A 14,875-nucleotide genomic window follows, 5' to 3' on the forward strand; every position below is an offset into this window, starting at 1 on the left:
ATCCCACTGCCCAGTCGTGAAGGAGGTTTTACCTGTTCTGTGACCCGAGACCCTAGCTCAGGGTCTGGCCCAGGGGAGAGGCTGCTAAGCAGTTAGTGAAGGAATAGATGTCCAGGATGAGTCTGCAGCCAATCCATGTTTCCAGCGGCGGGGTCTCTGAGTTGGTCCACTCCTCTGGCGAGGTCCAAGGAGACGGTCAGGAGGGACCACATTGGCCGTGTTTGCCGTCCTCGCCGGCCACATTCTCCAGCTCCTCCGCTTGCAGGGGAGGAGTGGGAGCCTCCCTCACCTGCAGCAGAAATCACCACATGTGACAGTGTGGGGAGGAGGGCGGTGATCCTGAATGGAAGTCACCTTCTTCCTAAACAAAAATCAAACCTCACTCCTGAAACAGTGCAATAAGAGAGACAGAGAGAGAGACTCCTCGTATGGGGAAGACGTCCTCCCAGGGCCACTTTTCCGGCCAGCCATCATAACCCCACTTTGGTAAGGAAAAGTGAAGACAGGGCCCAGGGGTCACGCGGCTGCCACAGGGGACGGCGTGGACGTTCAGAGCCGGCACTGGAGTACAAGTGCAAGCTCACTGGCCACGGGGCTTCAGGGAAAGCCCTCATCCATGGGAGCCTTTAGTTTTGTCGTCTCTGGAAGGAAGTCAGTAATACCCTGCCCTCAAGTTCAGGGAGGGCTGAAGAAACTAATGGGCTTGTAAGAAACTAAGTGAGAGGCAGTTTGTGTGTGGGAAGAACGCCGCCTCTGTTCCAGAACTAGACCCTTAGACTTGGAATCCTGGCCCCACCAGTTGCTTCTGGCGGTCCAGTGACCCTGTCTGTGCCTCACTTTCCTCATCTGTAAAATGGGTACAATAATAATCCCTGTCTCATAAGGATTAAATGCGTTAATATGTGTACATCAATTATTACAGTGCTTCCATAAAGTAAGCGTCATATTATACTTGTTGAATAAACTAAATATATATACATTTTTATGATATGTGCAACTGCTGTTAGGAGGAGAGCCTAAGATGATTCTGTTAGGAACAGAACCGAGGTCAGTGGGCAGAGCAGAAAGGAAACAGAACTCCTTTCAACACAAGAAAGAACTTTCGGGCCCTGGACGGTTTGGCTCAGCAGTTGGAGCATCAGACTGCGGACCAGAGAGTCCCAGGTTCGATTCCCGCTAGGGGCACGTACCAAAAAATAAAAAAAGAAAGAACTTTTGGTAGCGGTCAGAACTGAACCAGGTGGAGGCCTCCCTTTGGGGACAGTGAGCAGTACATCTAATTAGAGATGGGATTTCCATCCCTTCTAAAGAGACATAAGGATATCTGCCATCCTGGGCTTCAGGGACGTATGTTTGCTTCAGGTTTGCAGTTAGACCTCAGTACGTGGTCATTATTTTGGTGCCTTGTGCTGCAAGTACTACAGAAACTCAGAAGAGAACCCCATCCTCCAGGGGCCCACAATCTGTGGGGACACAGACACAGTGAATAACAAGCATTGATCATGGACCCAGCAGTATTCTAGACACTTCACAAGTATGACACATGGGCCCCTCTCAACTACCCATGGGGTAGGTACTCTCCTTGTCCCCATTTTATAGCTGAGGAGACTGAGGTATCGCGAGGTTAACGGGTGTGCCCGAGGCCCCGTAACTCACAAAGGGCAGAGCAGGGATTTGACCCTCCCCTCCCGGCTCTGGCTCCCGAGCTCTTACCTGTTGCGTCACACCGTCCTGCTGGGGCAGCTGTATGGCACAGAACGGTAAGCGCACGATGGGGCAAGCACAGGCTCGCGTGCTGCTGGGTACCCGTGTCCGTGCGGGCTTCCCACCACGGGAACAACAGAGCTGTCTGGGAAGATAAGGAAAAAACCCAATGAGTGGCTGGAAGGGCATGCTGGGCGTAGGAACAGCCCCTTCACCTAAGAGCAGGAGCAAAGCACATGGGAGGAAGAGCGGGCCTCTCCACGTGGCTGGAGACTAGGGTATGTGGTTGTGGTTGTGGTTGGGAGTGGCCAGAGATGAAGCCGGGGAGCTGCTGTCTACCAGATGCTGAGGGCCTTGAACACCGTGCCAAGGAGTCCTGTAGGTGCACCGACCAGTGAGCAGGTCTACCAGTTGAAATGACAACCTGCAGCTTACCTATGCCTCTGCTTCCTCTCCGTGCCTTCCCTGCAGGGTTAACTTGTTCACAAACAGTTTCGAGGGCCCGGTTCTCGATCACAGGTATTACGGCGGTGCATGCTCCCCCCATTTCATATTGAACACGAGGTTTCGGAAGCCATACAACGTGGAAAGCTTCACCCCACAGGTACGTGACAGCTAGGAAGCCCCGGCAGGGCAGTGAGCACTGGGGAGGAGCCCGCTAGAGGCCAGGCCTGCAGCCTGCTGCTGGGTGAGCTTGGCAGCGTCACTCTGAGCTTTGGTCCTTCGTGGGTAAAGGGGGTGGTTCCTTCCTCAGGACATGTGGTGAGGCAGGCGCACAGACTAGTAACATGGATAGTCGAGGTAGCGGTAATTGTACTGAAATTAACATCAGTCGAAGACAGAAGTGCAGCTTAGGAATTGGAGTCTCGCAAACTCAGTGGCTCTGCAGTTTGCCATCTGTGTAACCCTAAGTGCTCTGAGCCTCCCTGTCCTTGCCGTTAAGCGGGGACTTGTACAGGTCCGCCTGCAGGGAGGGGGCTGCTGAGAAACCGTGTGATTCTCAGCAGACACGGCGCCTGGTTGAAGGGCCGTCTCAGGAAACGTTAACTTGTTACCAGGCCCTTGCCTGTTAGAACCAGCATTCCTCGAAGCACTGAAGTTACAAATGGTCTACCCACGGAAGCCTGTCAGGATTAGCACACAAACGTCAAAGCAATCTCACGGAGAGCCGTGCAGGACAGACGATGTGCAGCGCGTCACGTGCACGTAGACCCGAGGAGAAGACACTGGGGTTTGAGGCCTGGCTCGGCTGCAGGTCCCCATTTTTCTTTAGCCCAAGTTCCTTTTCTACACTGGACCTCCGTTCCCTCATTTGTAAAATGAGGTCTGGACAAGATCACCTTGCTGGTGGTTCCCACTTCTGAAACTGTGCCGTCCTGGCGGTCAGCCACCCCCTCCCCTTCCTACACCCTTTTTTTTTTTTTTTTTTTAATCCTCGCCCGAGGACATTTTTCCATTCTTTGCACAGACAGAGTGGGAGGGAGAGAGAGGAAGAGAGAGAGAGAGAAACATCGATGTGAAAGGGACACATCGAGTGGCTGCCACCCACACGACCAACCAGGGCCGGGGACAAACTGCAACCGAGGTACGTGCCCCTAGCGGGAACCAAACCCGGGTCTCTCCGGACCGCAGGCGGATGCTCTAACCGCTGAGCCAAACCGGCCAGGGCGCTACACCCTTTTTTTTTATGGCCAAAAAGAAAAAATGAGCCTGGGAAGACATGCCCTCCCATGGGGCCAGGGCCCTCCCCACAGCCTCTACTTTCAAGGGAGGATCTTAGCGCAGACTTTTAATACCCCTGCTAAAGTAGCTCCTCACCCAGGCAGGATGGGGGCGGGGGGACGAAACTAGGTTTACAGCCACTCACAGGGAAACTAACACAGCAATTACTCAACCACGATACCAGAAGTAACTGTGTTGGAGCACTCACAACGGTAGACCTACTTTCTCCCCACCCTGTGTATCTGGTCTCCTCCCTGCACAGCCAACTTGTTTTGAACACTGCACCCTGTCCTAACCCTCAGAACTAGCCCAGGGGCAGGAAGCATTGTTGTGTGTGCTTTGCTCGTGAGGACACCGAGCCACGGAGCGGTTCAGCGGGATGCCACGGCTACCCGACTTGCAAACGGCAGTGACGCTCCACCCTGAGCAGCCTGCCCCGGCCGCACGGGGAAGCCCTGCTGTTTCTCCTTCATGGCAGCTCAGGTGTCATGGGCCACAAGTCTCTAGGAGCTGATGGGATGGGAGTGCAGACAGCTGGGGACTGGTCACTCTGGGGCCACCAAGGCAGTACCCTTGGCCATTGCCCTGTGCACAGGATGCTCAGCCCTGATTTTCAAACTGATAGCTCCTCTGCGTGGTCTCAAAGGCATCTTCCTGCCCCTGTCGCTTTGTCCCCACCGCACTCCCTCTGATCACACCCTCTTCACCTGTCACGACGTCCTCCTACAGCCTCCTCACTGGCCTGTCTCCGACCCTTAATCCACCCCTGCCTGCCCGACCACTTCGTTGTCCTGTAAGGAGCTTCCCGAGCCTCTGCTGCTGTTTGTGGCCAGTCCAACTTCAGAGCGAGTCCCCCAGACGCCCCGGCACTGTGGGCCAGCACATTCTCTCACAACACCTCTCTCCCACTCCCGGGGCTTCTGACGCAACCGCACTAGAACCCCTCGCGGTTTTTAAATGCGTCCTGCCCTGTGCCACCTCCGTGCCTAGGCCGAGTCCACAGCCCAGGACGCTCTCCCACGTTTCCGCCCGTGGAAATCCTAACCAAGCCCTCCGTTCTCTCCTGCTGGGGCCGCGCAGAGTGGGCTCGGATTCCCCGTATCCGGAGCTCCTGGTCCAGCAGCGGGCCCATCATAAGAGTGCTGTAGGTGCTGATTGGTACCGAACCGATGCGAGGCAGATAAATGAGGAACATTTCCTTTTTTCTCCTTTTAGACCCAAGGCAAATATGAATTTGCGCTGATAGAATATGAATCCTACTCAGATTTTGAAAGTAACGTCACAAACATGGAAAGAAGCCAGTCGAGTTTCAGCTTTGGTTTTTCAATACCTAAGGTCTTTGAACTTGGTGTGAACATGCAAACCGATAATGGCCAACGCTTTGTCAAAAGAATCAAAAGATTCTCTCATACTGTAAGTACCCTTTTGTTGCTCTTCAATTTCTAGGTATTCACTTGAATGTTCATGCCCACGGATGTGTCTATATTCTACATTACTTACTAGTCCTCGCAACCAGTTATATTTCTATTATCTTGAAAACCTTTTCGCCTACATACACACACACAAATAGCATGATTTTGTGTTAACTTACATGGTAGCAGGCCAGGCAGGGGTGACCTCAAATTATTTACTCTCATTTTCTAATAAGCTTTCTCCTTTGGTTTTCATTAACTTAAGACTGTAGCTTTGCAAGACCAAATCATCTCTGCAGACTTTCAAACCCAGCGGTTTGACCTCTGGCTCAAACATTCAGCCGACATTCCTCTCTAGAAGGTCGCCCAGACCTCTTCTCTGACTCCTTGGGGGCATCCGGTGGAGCGCGCCTCGCCGCGCACACCTGCTCCCCTATATTCTTCCTGCTCCCTAGCAGTTCCCTTCCTGGGCTCGACAGCCCTACCTGTGCTCTATGTAATTTCTGAATCTTCCCTTGCTCTGCAGCCAGCCTGGAGACCTCCTCCGCTCACCTCCCTCTCTACGAGGACGAGCCTGCATCACTGTTTCCAAACTTTCTGTTAAGCGCTGGGCACCTTGATCTGGATACCTTGCTGACGCTCCAAAGCAAGTTCTTCCTCCTCAATGTTCTGTGTGAAATAGCATTTTTTTTCCTACCACTTTTCCAGGATAAGGCTTTCAGAATCACACTTGGTTTCCTTTTTTCTTCATTTCCACCTTCGTGGGCCACCAAATCCTTCAGTATCACTGTTCAATATTTTAAAATCTCTATCTTAACTCGCCCGGGCCCTTTTGTCTCTTGCTCTGCCTTCCTATCGGGTCTCCTGTCTTCCAACGTGCGCCTTCAAGTTTCTGTGCTGCCAGAAAAATGTTTCTGCACTGCTAATCCAACCATAGCGCATGCTTCCCAGTGCCCATGAAGGTCGGAGTTCATGACCTGATGGAAGAGGAGTCATCGCAGTGGGAAGTAATGGGAGGTGACGTTCAAGAACAGGGAACAGGCAGACATGAGGCGCCTTGAATCCCAGAGAGAGGGACGTGTGTTTTCTTCTCTGAGTCTTTTCAACATAGGTATGACGTGATAGAAAACTAATCTGAGACATACACGGAGGAGACCAAGACTAAAAGTCAACAGCGATTGATAAGAGAAGAAAGAAGTGAGGGGCTCCGAAAGGTCTCTGCTGCTAAAATACCAGCGCGTAGAGAATGAGTAGTAAACATTTATTAGACTGTAATTATCTTTGTTTACTTTTCCTCATCTTCTAGGCTGTTAGCGCCTCGGTGGCAGAGGCTGATTTTTTAAAATTGTAAATCCAGGATGGGGCTTTGTAGGTGCTCAAGACTGAAATTTAGTGATGAAAGATAGAACTGATTAAAAGAAACCTACCTTGTTAAGAGAGAAAATGAAGGATACCATCCATTTAGTCCCTCCCGTTCCCCCTTCTCTCTCCTTTTCTCCTCTCTCCCTTCCTCCCTCTTCACCTCCTTGATCCGAATAGCCACCTACAGAGCGCTTACCAGGCACCAAACTAGAGACTTGCAACCTACAGACAAATACAGCATGATTCTTCCCTTCAAGCTCACAGTCTAGCAGGAGTGGTAAATGTGTATGTGGCTAACTTCTCAATTTTTTAATATCAGTTATAATGAAGAATAGTATATGCTTTGAAGGAAATACAATCAAAGTGCAACGCAATCCTGGAAAATAGAGTGTGTTTATAGGAAATGCAGACATGGCATCCAATAAGTGCAGCAGCTGAGCAAGGGTTTGCAATGTAGGGGTGTGTCAGGCAGGAGAGGGGGGAGAGCATTTCTGACAGAAGGAACAGCACGTGCAAAATTATATTATGAAACAGAAGGGCAGATTTGGGGACCAGCGAGAAGTTAGAGGATGTGTGATGTACGATGTGGGTGATGGAAAATAGTGAGGTAGGGGGAGGAACACTTGAAGGCTGCAGAAGCTGAAGCCAGAGAGCCTATTGGGAGACAGCTTGTGAAACTCTCGTGTTCAAAGCAAGGGGGCTGATTTTATCCCGGAGGCAACAGCGAGCCAATGAGTTTGTTTGAAGCTCCGAGGGACATCATAATAGCACTATCAGAATGTGAGAATGTCAGTTCTGATCGGAGCATTGAAGGCAGGCTGGAAAAAGGAGAGACCGGTGGGGAAGCTTCTGTAATAACCCAAGCAAGAGATGAAGCCTAAACTATTTAGGAAATCATGCACAGAGCACCTAGTGACTGCTTGGGCTGGAAGGACAGGGAAGGAGGAGAGCCATGTCCCTGGGGCAGGACTAGAATGGGTGGAGCCAGGCAGACACCAGTGATGGGCTGGGGGGTGGGCACGACCAGGACTGGCATGGCTTCGTAGAGCTGACAGGTCAAGCTGGCTGCAGTTTTCAAATTCGGGCAGAATGTACCTCACAGACATGTCCCACCTTCCCACCCTTTCCTCTGTGCCCCCTGCAGTGGAGGAACCTGCCACCTTGGGTCACAGTCACACCTGGACGTTTGCACTGCACCTGGCTCCACCACCTTTCAGACGATCTCACACGCAGAGGTCACCCAACGCTTTCTGTAAAGGGCCAGAGAGTAAAGATGTTAGTCTTTGTGGGGCCCTTTGGGCTCTGTTGCCACTCCTCAGCTCTGCCTTTGGAGTGTGACAGCAGCTTTGGAGGTGACACAGGCTGTGGCTGTATTCCAATAGCATTTTATTTCCAAAGCCAGGCATGGATGTGGTGGGCAGGCTGTGGCCTGTTGTCTCTGGCCATGTGCCACACTGTCCAGCCTTCCCACAGCAGAGCCTTTACTCTTTCTTGAGCGGCTTTTCTGCAGAAGAACACAGGACCTGCCTTCACAGGTCCCTTCAGAGCCGCCGCCTGTGTCCGGGCTGTCCCCTGGGTCCGGGCTGCCCCCTGTGTCCGGGCTGCCCCGCCACGTCTGTTTCTGGTCCCCTCCCCTTCTCCTCCCTCACGAGCTACTTGGAGGAGGTGAACAAGAGCTGCTCTTCCAAGCTGGGAAGGACAGCGGAGTATTTATGAGACAAGACAGCTTGTAGGAGAGGCCGTCCCCCCCCCCCCCGCAGGTTCCCCAAAGGAATCGTAAGAGTGATGACCCCCGGTCGAGAACATCGGATGGTATTTGTAAAGTTCATCTCCTCGTTCCAGATCCCGAACGTTAAAGGTCTGGTTTTCCCATGGGGGTATTTCATTTAGAGAAGCAAATTCCTGCACGCGCGCTCCGACCTGGTCGTGGCGCGCTACGCGCTGAAGTCCCGGGGCCGCATGCTGCACCACGAGTTCCTGCAGCGCCTGCGCCGGCTGCCGCTCGAGTTCGGCTACGCGGAGTACCGCGACCTCTTCCGCGACTTCGGGACCCACTTCGTCACCGAGGCCGTGCTCGGGGGCGTTTATGAATACACGCTTGTTGTGGACCAAGAGGCCCTGGAGAAATCAGGTAGGCGGCGCGTGAGCTGCGTGTGTGGGCGGGGAGGGCCTTCCGTGAGCTGTCGGGGGAAGAGCTGTAAGCTGTGCCCCTCGTTCCCCTTCTCCCGCCCTGGCTCTGCTTTCAGGTTCTTTGGTAGATTCCTCCTCTGTTTTTTAACTTGTTACAGTTGGTCCTCCACCCAACCCTCTGGCCAGGCAGCCTTGTTTTCTACGACTGTTCTCTCCGGACACTAGCATCTGAAGTCATGGCTGTAAATGCCTCCAGCTTGCAGATAAGCCCCATGTATCTCTCCATCCTGCGTCTCTTCTCTGCGGCTGAGCGCTTGCGTCAAAATGCCTCCTTGCTGTCTGTGTCCCTCCGACTATCTAACCACCGTCGCATCTCAAACACACCCGCAAAGAGAACATTTGCTTTTCTTTCCCAGATATGTTTCTCCTATAGTTGTGTACATCTCAGAACGGGTCTGTCACCCAGCCAGTGGCTCAAGCTAAAAACCAAGGCGTCAACCTTGGTTATTTTACTTTCCCTTCAAGCTATTAGCAAGTCCCATGGCTCTAGCCCCAAATTGCATGTTCTCTCTAGTTTCTGTTACCCTCTTGCGCTCACCCCAGGCCCAGTACTTTTGAAAATGCGAACAATTTGAGAGTCTTGTAAGAGGCACATTCTGATGAGTGAGTTTCAGGGCAGACCCACGATTCTGCATTTCTAATGAGCGTGATGTCTGTGCTGCTGATCCGTGAACCCCGCTTTGGACATCAAGGTTGGAGACGATCACCATAGCCTCCAAACTGAAAGTCTACTCCCGCTCCTCCTCTGCAGTCATTCTCCCTGCAGACAGTGCCGGTCTCTCCCGCTGGGATCACCTACAAGTCCACGGTGTGATTCCTGCCTCCCAATCGAGCGTTGTTTCAAACAGTGTGGCACGTGTCAGGTTAAGTGACCTGCCCTAGTCACATAGTTTACAGTGGCAGAGCCTGGACTTGGTTATAAGTCCAGTGTACTTGCTGGGAGCCATGGGGTACATAGTGTAAATTTATGACGTGGTGGCCTCAGTCTTGCCAAGATTGAGGGTAATTTTCTCCACAGCAATGGTTTCAAAATGGGCTCTGTGATAAAATAAGTTGGGGAGACATAACAGACCCCCCCTGTAGGAGTTTCACAAGCATAATGCCATGAAATGACCTTCTACCTCTTCTGACGCAACACTGGTCACACTGACTGGACCACAGAAGCCATTTTTCTTGTTAAACTAACCAGTATAAGAATTATAAGAGATACTATCAAGGCATTCATGTTTCAGGGAACACGCTTTGGGGAATACTGATCTGCACCAGCGTTACTAGACAACCCAAGTCGTCAAAATTCCTGTTCTTGCACTGGCTTCAAAGTGCTACAGAAAGGTGCTTACAGGTCACCCCTGGGATTTCGGCAAGCCCAGGGCAGGAGGAGGCCTGGGGAGAATTAGAACAGGACAAATGAGAAATGATGCAGAAATGGAGAAGAAATAAGGAATGGGCTCCTTAGCCAGGTACTGCTCCAGATACTTTCTAGGCATCGCCTCAATTAATCAATTCACAAGCTCTTTCTACTACGTGGAAGATTAGAGAAGGGTGGGTCCAGGGAATGGAAGTTGCAGCCCCTATAATCATCGGGTCAGTCCTTGGAGACTCGATAAGGAATCGCATTGTTAGAAAAGGACTCAGCACTGCCCATCTTGGGCGGCAAAAACCCTCAGAACCCTTGAGGAGGTTGAAAAGGGACCTGACCCCGGTCTCCTATGCGGTCTCTGCCCTGGTGTGGGAGCTGCTTGCCTTTCTTGTCATCAGGCTGGCCACCCATCCATCTGGACCCAAGTCCCTGCATAGCCCCGTGACATCAGGAAAAGGGACACGGTGAATTACCTTTTGGTCATGAGCCTCTTTTCTTGCTGCTTTCAGATTTTTCTCTCAAGGATGTTCACGACTGTGCCAAAGCAGGTTTCAGAGTCGGCGCTGCCTTTAAAGCCTTGTACCTGAGGCTTGGTGTGTCGATGGAGCAGTGCGAGGCTATTCTGAAGGAGATGAGTGGTGAGTGGCAGGGCCCGCGACTTCGTGCTTGTCACCTTTCCCTCTCGGCACCTCCAGGACCCTGTCTTTCTTTCCGTTAAATCCCGGATATTCCAAGGCATTTCAATGAAAATAATAATTCAGCCCTGGCCGGGTGGCTCAGTTTGTTGGAGCATCATTCCGTACACCACAAGGCTGCGGGGTTGATTCCTGGTCAGGACATATACCTAGGTTGTAGGTTCAATCCTGATCAATGTTTCTCTCTCTCTCTCTCAAAATCAAGAAAACATGTCTTTGGATAAGAATTTAAAAAGAACAATTATAGTAATTCACTCATGAAAAATTTACCTAGCCCCTACTATGAGCTGGGCATACAAAAATGAATAAAATAGTATTTTTATCCTCATGGTGCCCCCATGAAGTAGACAACCAAGGAACCAATGACGAGACTATGCTAAGCACCAAACCCAGTCGGGAGCATCGGGGCAGGCTTCCTAAGGGAGGGATCGTTTGAATTGCCACTGGAGGAGTAAAGTATCGAGGCTGTGTTTTAGGCAGGAGGAAAAAATCTAACAATGGAAAAGTAGTCCCGATGCTGGGTGGGAGTTGGCCCAGCCAGCTGTAGGGTGCTGGGGTCGGGGGAGACTGCTGGGGGGCTGGTCCTTCCCTGAGACCGTGGGCTTTAGAGACAAGAGGAGCAGGCAAAGCCACAAATCATGGAGCGGAGCTCACATGGCAGGAGACCCGAGCGGAGGTGCGTGTGAAGCCAGGGTGTTGAGCCAAGTGTCTGAGGAGCAGGAATCTTGAAGGCCATACGAGGCAGCTGGGACTCAAACAGCGAGTGGAGTAGGAAGGAGACTGACCCGCAGGGCTCCAATCCCCGACCCTGCAGCAACGCGAGCAGCCCTCCTTGTACACAGCCGAAACAGAACAACAAAAATGAACTGCTGGTCTAGAACAGTCTCCTGCCTGTGACTGATGTGTGGTTTTACTTGTCCATTTTGGGGCAGCGGGGTTGGAAGATGCAGCCTGCATGCGGAGGCACACATAAAATACAGGTGCTCTTTATTTATTTATCTTATTTTTATTTTTTTGTTCATCCTCCCAAGGGTGATTTTCCATTGATTTTTTTTTAAAGAGAGAGAGCGAGAAACATCGATTGGTTGCCTCCTGCATAACCTGCAACCCAAATACATGCCCTTGACCAGAATCAAACCCGTGACTCTTCAGTCCACAGGCCCACGCTCTAACTGCTGGGCAAAACTGGCCAGGGCCACAGGTGCTCTTTAAAGACGACTCGTGAAGGAAGTAACCTCCATCAGGGTCACTAGACAGAAATTGCTCAGCACCCCAGAAACCCTAGCCAATCACAGCTCCTCCTTTCCTTTCGGAGATAACACCGCCCTAACTTCTATGTTAAACATGTTCTTCCTTTCCTAATAGTTTTACCGTCCATGTGTACCGCTGACCAGCATGGCTTCATGTTGCTTATTTTTGAGCTGTATGTGGATGGAATGTAATCTTTTCAGTTCTGTGGGGTGTTTTTTTTTTTCATTCAACATCATGTCTTTGTGCATAACTATAGTTAGCTCATTTGCTTCACTGTGTAGTGTTTTGCTGTATAAATACTTTGCTATTTCACACACTTAGAACTGAGGCTGTTGTGAGCATTCTCACAGACATCTGGTTCCCGGGTACACGTGTGGAACTGTCGGGTTTCGAGGGTGCTCTTTTTCTAGATTAGTTAGTGCCGACCTGTTCTCTGAAATGGTTGAACCGGGTTACACTCCTACCAGCAGGAGCAAGGCTGCCCCACCCGGTGCTCAGGCGCTGCGGGTATAGAGCTGAGTAGTCACCTTATACCAGTTCCTTTGGCCTTGGGCACACAGATAAATGAGAATGGGAACGAGTCACTGATATGATTGAGGGGTTTCTGGGAAACTCCATGAAAGGCAAAGGAATCACTTTATAGTGGATGCTCTCTCTTGGTGTGTATCCTGTGCAGAGCCCAGCCTTTACAAATTGTCCCGGCTTTGTCATCCCGCACAAAGAGATGATATCGCTTAGAGCTTGGGCAGGGCTGTATGCTAAGTTCCTTCACACCCGGTGCCTAAAATTCCTAATCTGTAAAGGATTGTATCATTTCTGTGTCATAGTGAGGATTGAGTGAATACATGTACAGCACTTAGATTAGTGACTGACACCTAAGTGATCAACAATCTATCACTCTATTTACCTATCTTTGATCTATGAATCTATCTCTCTGTATGGATGGACTTATGTACCTATCTATCTACCAATGTATTTACCTATCTATGATCTATCCATCTACCCATATGAATATATATATGTATATAGGTATGTATCTCTCAGCTATCTACTAATCTACTTACATATCTATGATTTATTAATCAATCCATATGTGCCTGTCTAACTACCTAGATCAGATATGTACTTTCCATTGACTCACTGAGTGACTGGCATTTATAGAAGCTCAAAATGAATGTCCCTCCTGTTCTGCCCCCAGCTTGCATCACATACGATTGGATGAGCTGTCATTAGCCCCCTGCCCTGGGACTCCCCTGCTGGCAGGCACGTGTCTTGTCTGCCCCCTTCTCCAGGGCCAGCTCAGTGAACCACAGTAATAGGACTGTTAGTTAGGTTGCAGTAAATTCTAAGGTGCAAAAGTAGATTCCCTGACATCCCAGATCTCTGTGTCCATATCAGACAGAAAGAAGAAAAACAGTATCATAGAGGACTTGGTGGTCCGTGTGCGAGGAGGAGCAAGTGAGTACGTCACCGCCCTGGCGTACAAGGACCTGCCGACAGCGGACCTGATGCAGGAGTGGGGCGATGCCGTGCAGTACAACCCGGACATCATCAAGATTAAGGTACAGCTGGGCAGCTGCTCGACCCTTCCTTCCCTCTGCTGTGAGCCGGGGTATGGGTCACAGAGCTCAACAAGACCCAGGCCCTGACCTTGAGGCACTAGCATTGCAGTGGAAAATGCATCTGGAATGAACCAATTTCAGCACACTGTGTAGCATCAGCCAGAGACCCTGACACCCTCTCACGGAGGCCCCCAAGTTTCTAAAGAACATTAACCATCAGCTTCTAATTCCTCCCCTTTTAAATTAATAGTGTTTTTATTTCATTAGAGAATTGCTCATTCAGTTATCTGCTCATTTAAATAGCCATTCAGGCAACCAACAAATAGTCGCTGTGTTCCTACAAGGTGATAGGAACTAAGGCACTGGAGGAAGATAGAGGAAGGTGCAAAAATGAAAAATAGAGTCGATGCTGAACAGTAAGACACATCAGGCATAACTGTCTTACAGGACAGGATAATACATCAGGGTAATCACTAACATCTTTTGGGCACCTGCTGTATTCATAACACTCGGCCAGGGGCTTTGACATGTTATTTCATTCAGTCCCTACACGTCTGCCAATTAATATGCTTATTTTTATTTTGTGGGTGATAAAAATTAAGGTCACAGGGGTTGCCCCCATCTGTGGTTGCTTGGGAGACCCGAGACTCGCACCTTCCCCTCCCCTCCAGACTCTCCTGTGGGTTTAGTGAATAAAAAATAATGATCCCAACCACCTGTCACCCAAACAAGAGCAGTTTTGCAAGCTTAAACTAAAAAGACATTTGCTGGAGCAGGACTGTCATGCCTATCAGCAGTGGTAGGTCCTTGCCTGTGGGGCCTTCACGACAGTATCCATGTCATATCTTACACTGTCCTCTTCTTGCATCAGCTGTACAGCCCCTGATGGTCCAGCGTCCAGCGCCTGGAGATTTACTGTTGCAGCGAAGGAGGGGAGCTGAGGGGCTGGAGGTCTGATGGGAGGCTCTGCAGTTCCCAACCCTGGCATATCCTACAGGGTCTTTGTTTGTGTGTCAAATGCCTAGTTTCTGCAGACAAAGAAGGTGCCGTTCAAATCCTCTCCTTTACCACGTATTCAGTAGTGACACTTAGGCAGGCATCGAGAAGGACAATGTTGCAGGCAGCTCCAGAGAAACCTGGGCTTGGCTGATGGCATGCTGACAGTGGTTGGTATCACAGATGGGCATGGGATAGAACAGAGTTCAGGGAAAAATAGATACCTGGTATTTATATTTTAGTCATCTCTTTCCTGAATCTTTTATTTAAAACTGAGAATTAATGGATTGCCCTGATTACCTGCCTAAACAGGTTGGATATGCCAGCCTGGGCATTGGGGATGTCAGGTGCCAAGCCTATGACGTGCTATGGGATGCGATGTGGGGTGTGTTAGCACGTGAAGCATCTCAAGCAGGCCTGCAAGCAGCCACAGGTGTGAGGCGCTTCCTGGAGGCTCCTCAGCACACGTGGAAAGTCACGCCCGCTGTCGGAGGGCTCTGGAGGGCCCTGGGCAGAAAAGGGGGAAGAGGTGAAAGAATCGGAGAGGTTTTCAACAGGAATGGGGGACGCAGGATGGTGGGAGGTCTTGACACGCTTCCCCTGGACGTTCCTGAGTTGGAA

The 14,875-nt window shown here is 50.7% G+C and overlaps 1 protein-coding gene across 1 annotated transcript in view; it reads left to right on the forward strand.

Moving 5' to 3' along the window:
- C8B (complement C8 beta chain) overlaps positions 1-14,875 on the forward strand; it is a 37,492-nt gene that overhangs the window by 14,283 nt on the left and 8,334 nt on the right. The window contains exons 5-9 of the mRNA XM_036257002.1: positions 2,176-2,308; positions 4,642-4,839; positions 8,091-8,331; positions 10,260-10,388; positions 13,095-13,258. Coding sequence (XP_036112895.1) covers positions 2,176-2,308; positions 4,642-4,839; positions 8,091-8,331; positions 10,260-10,388; positions 13,095-13,258 — 865 coding nt within the window. The remainder of the gene's footprint in view (positions 1-2,175; positions 2,309-4,641; positions 4,840-8,090; positions 8,332-10,259; positions 10,389-13,094; positions 13,259-14,875) is intronic.

This window comes from Molossus molossus, unplaced genomic scaffold, assembly GCF_014108415.1.
Source record: "Molossus molossus isolate mMolMol1 unplaced genomic scaffold, mMolMol1.p scaffold_m16_p_12, whole genome shotgun sequence".
NCBI classification, from domain to species: domain Eukaryota; kingdom Metazoa; phylum Chordata; class Mammalia; order Chiroptera; family Molossidae; genus Molossus; species Molossus molossus.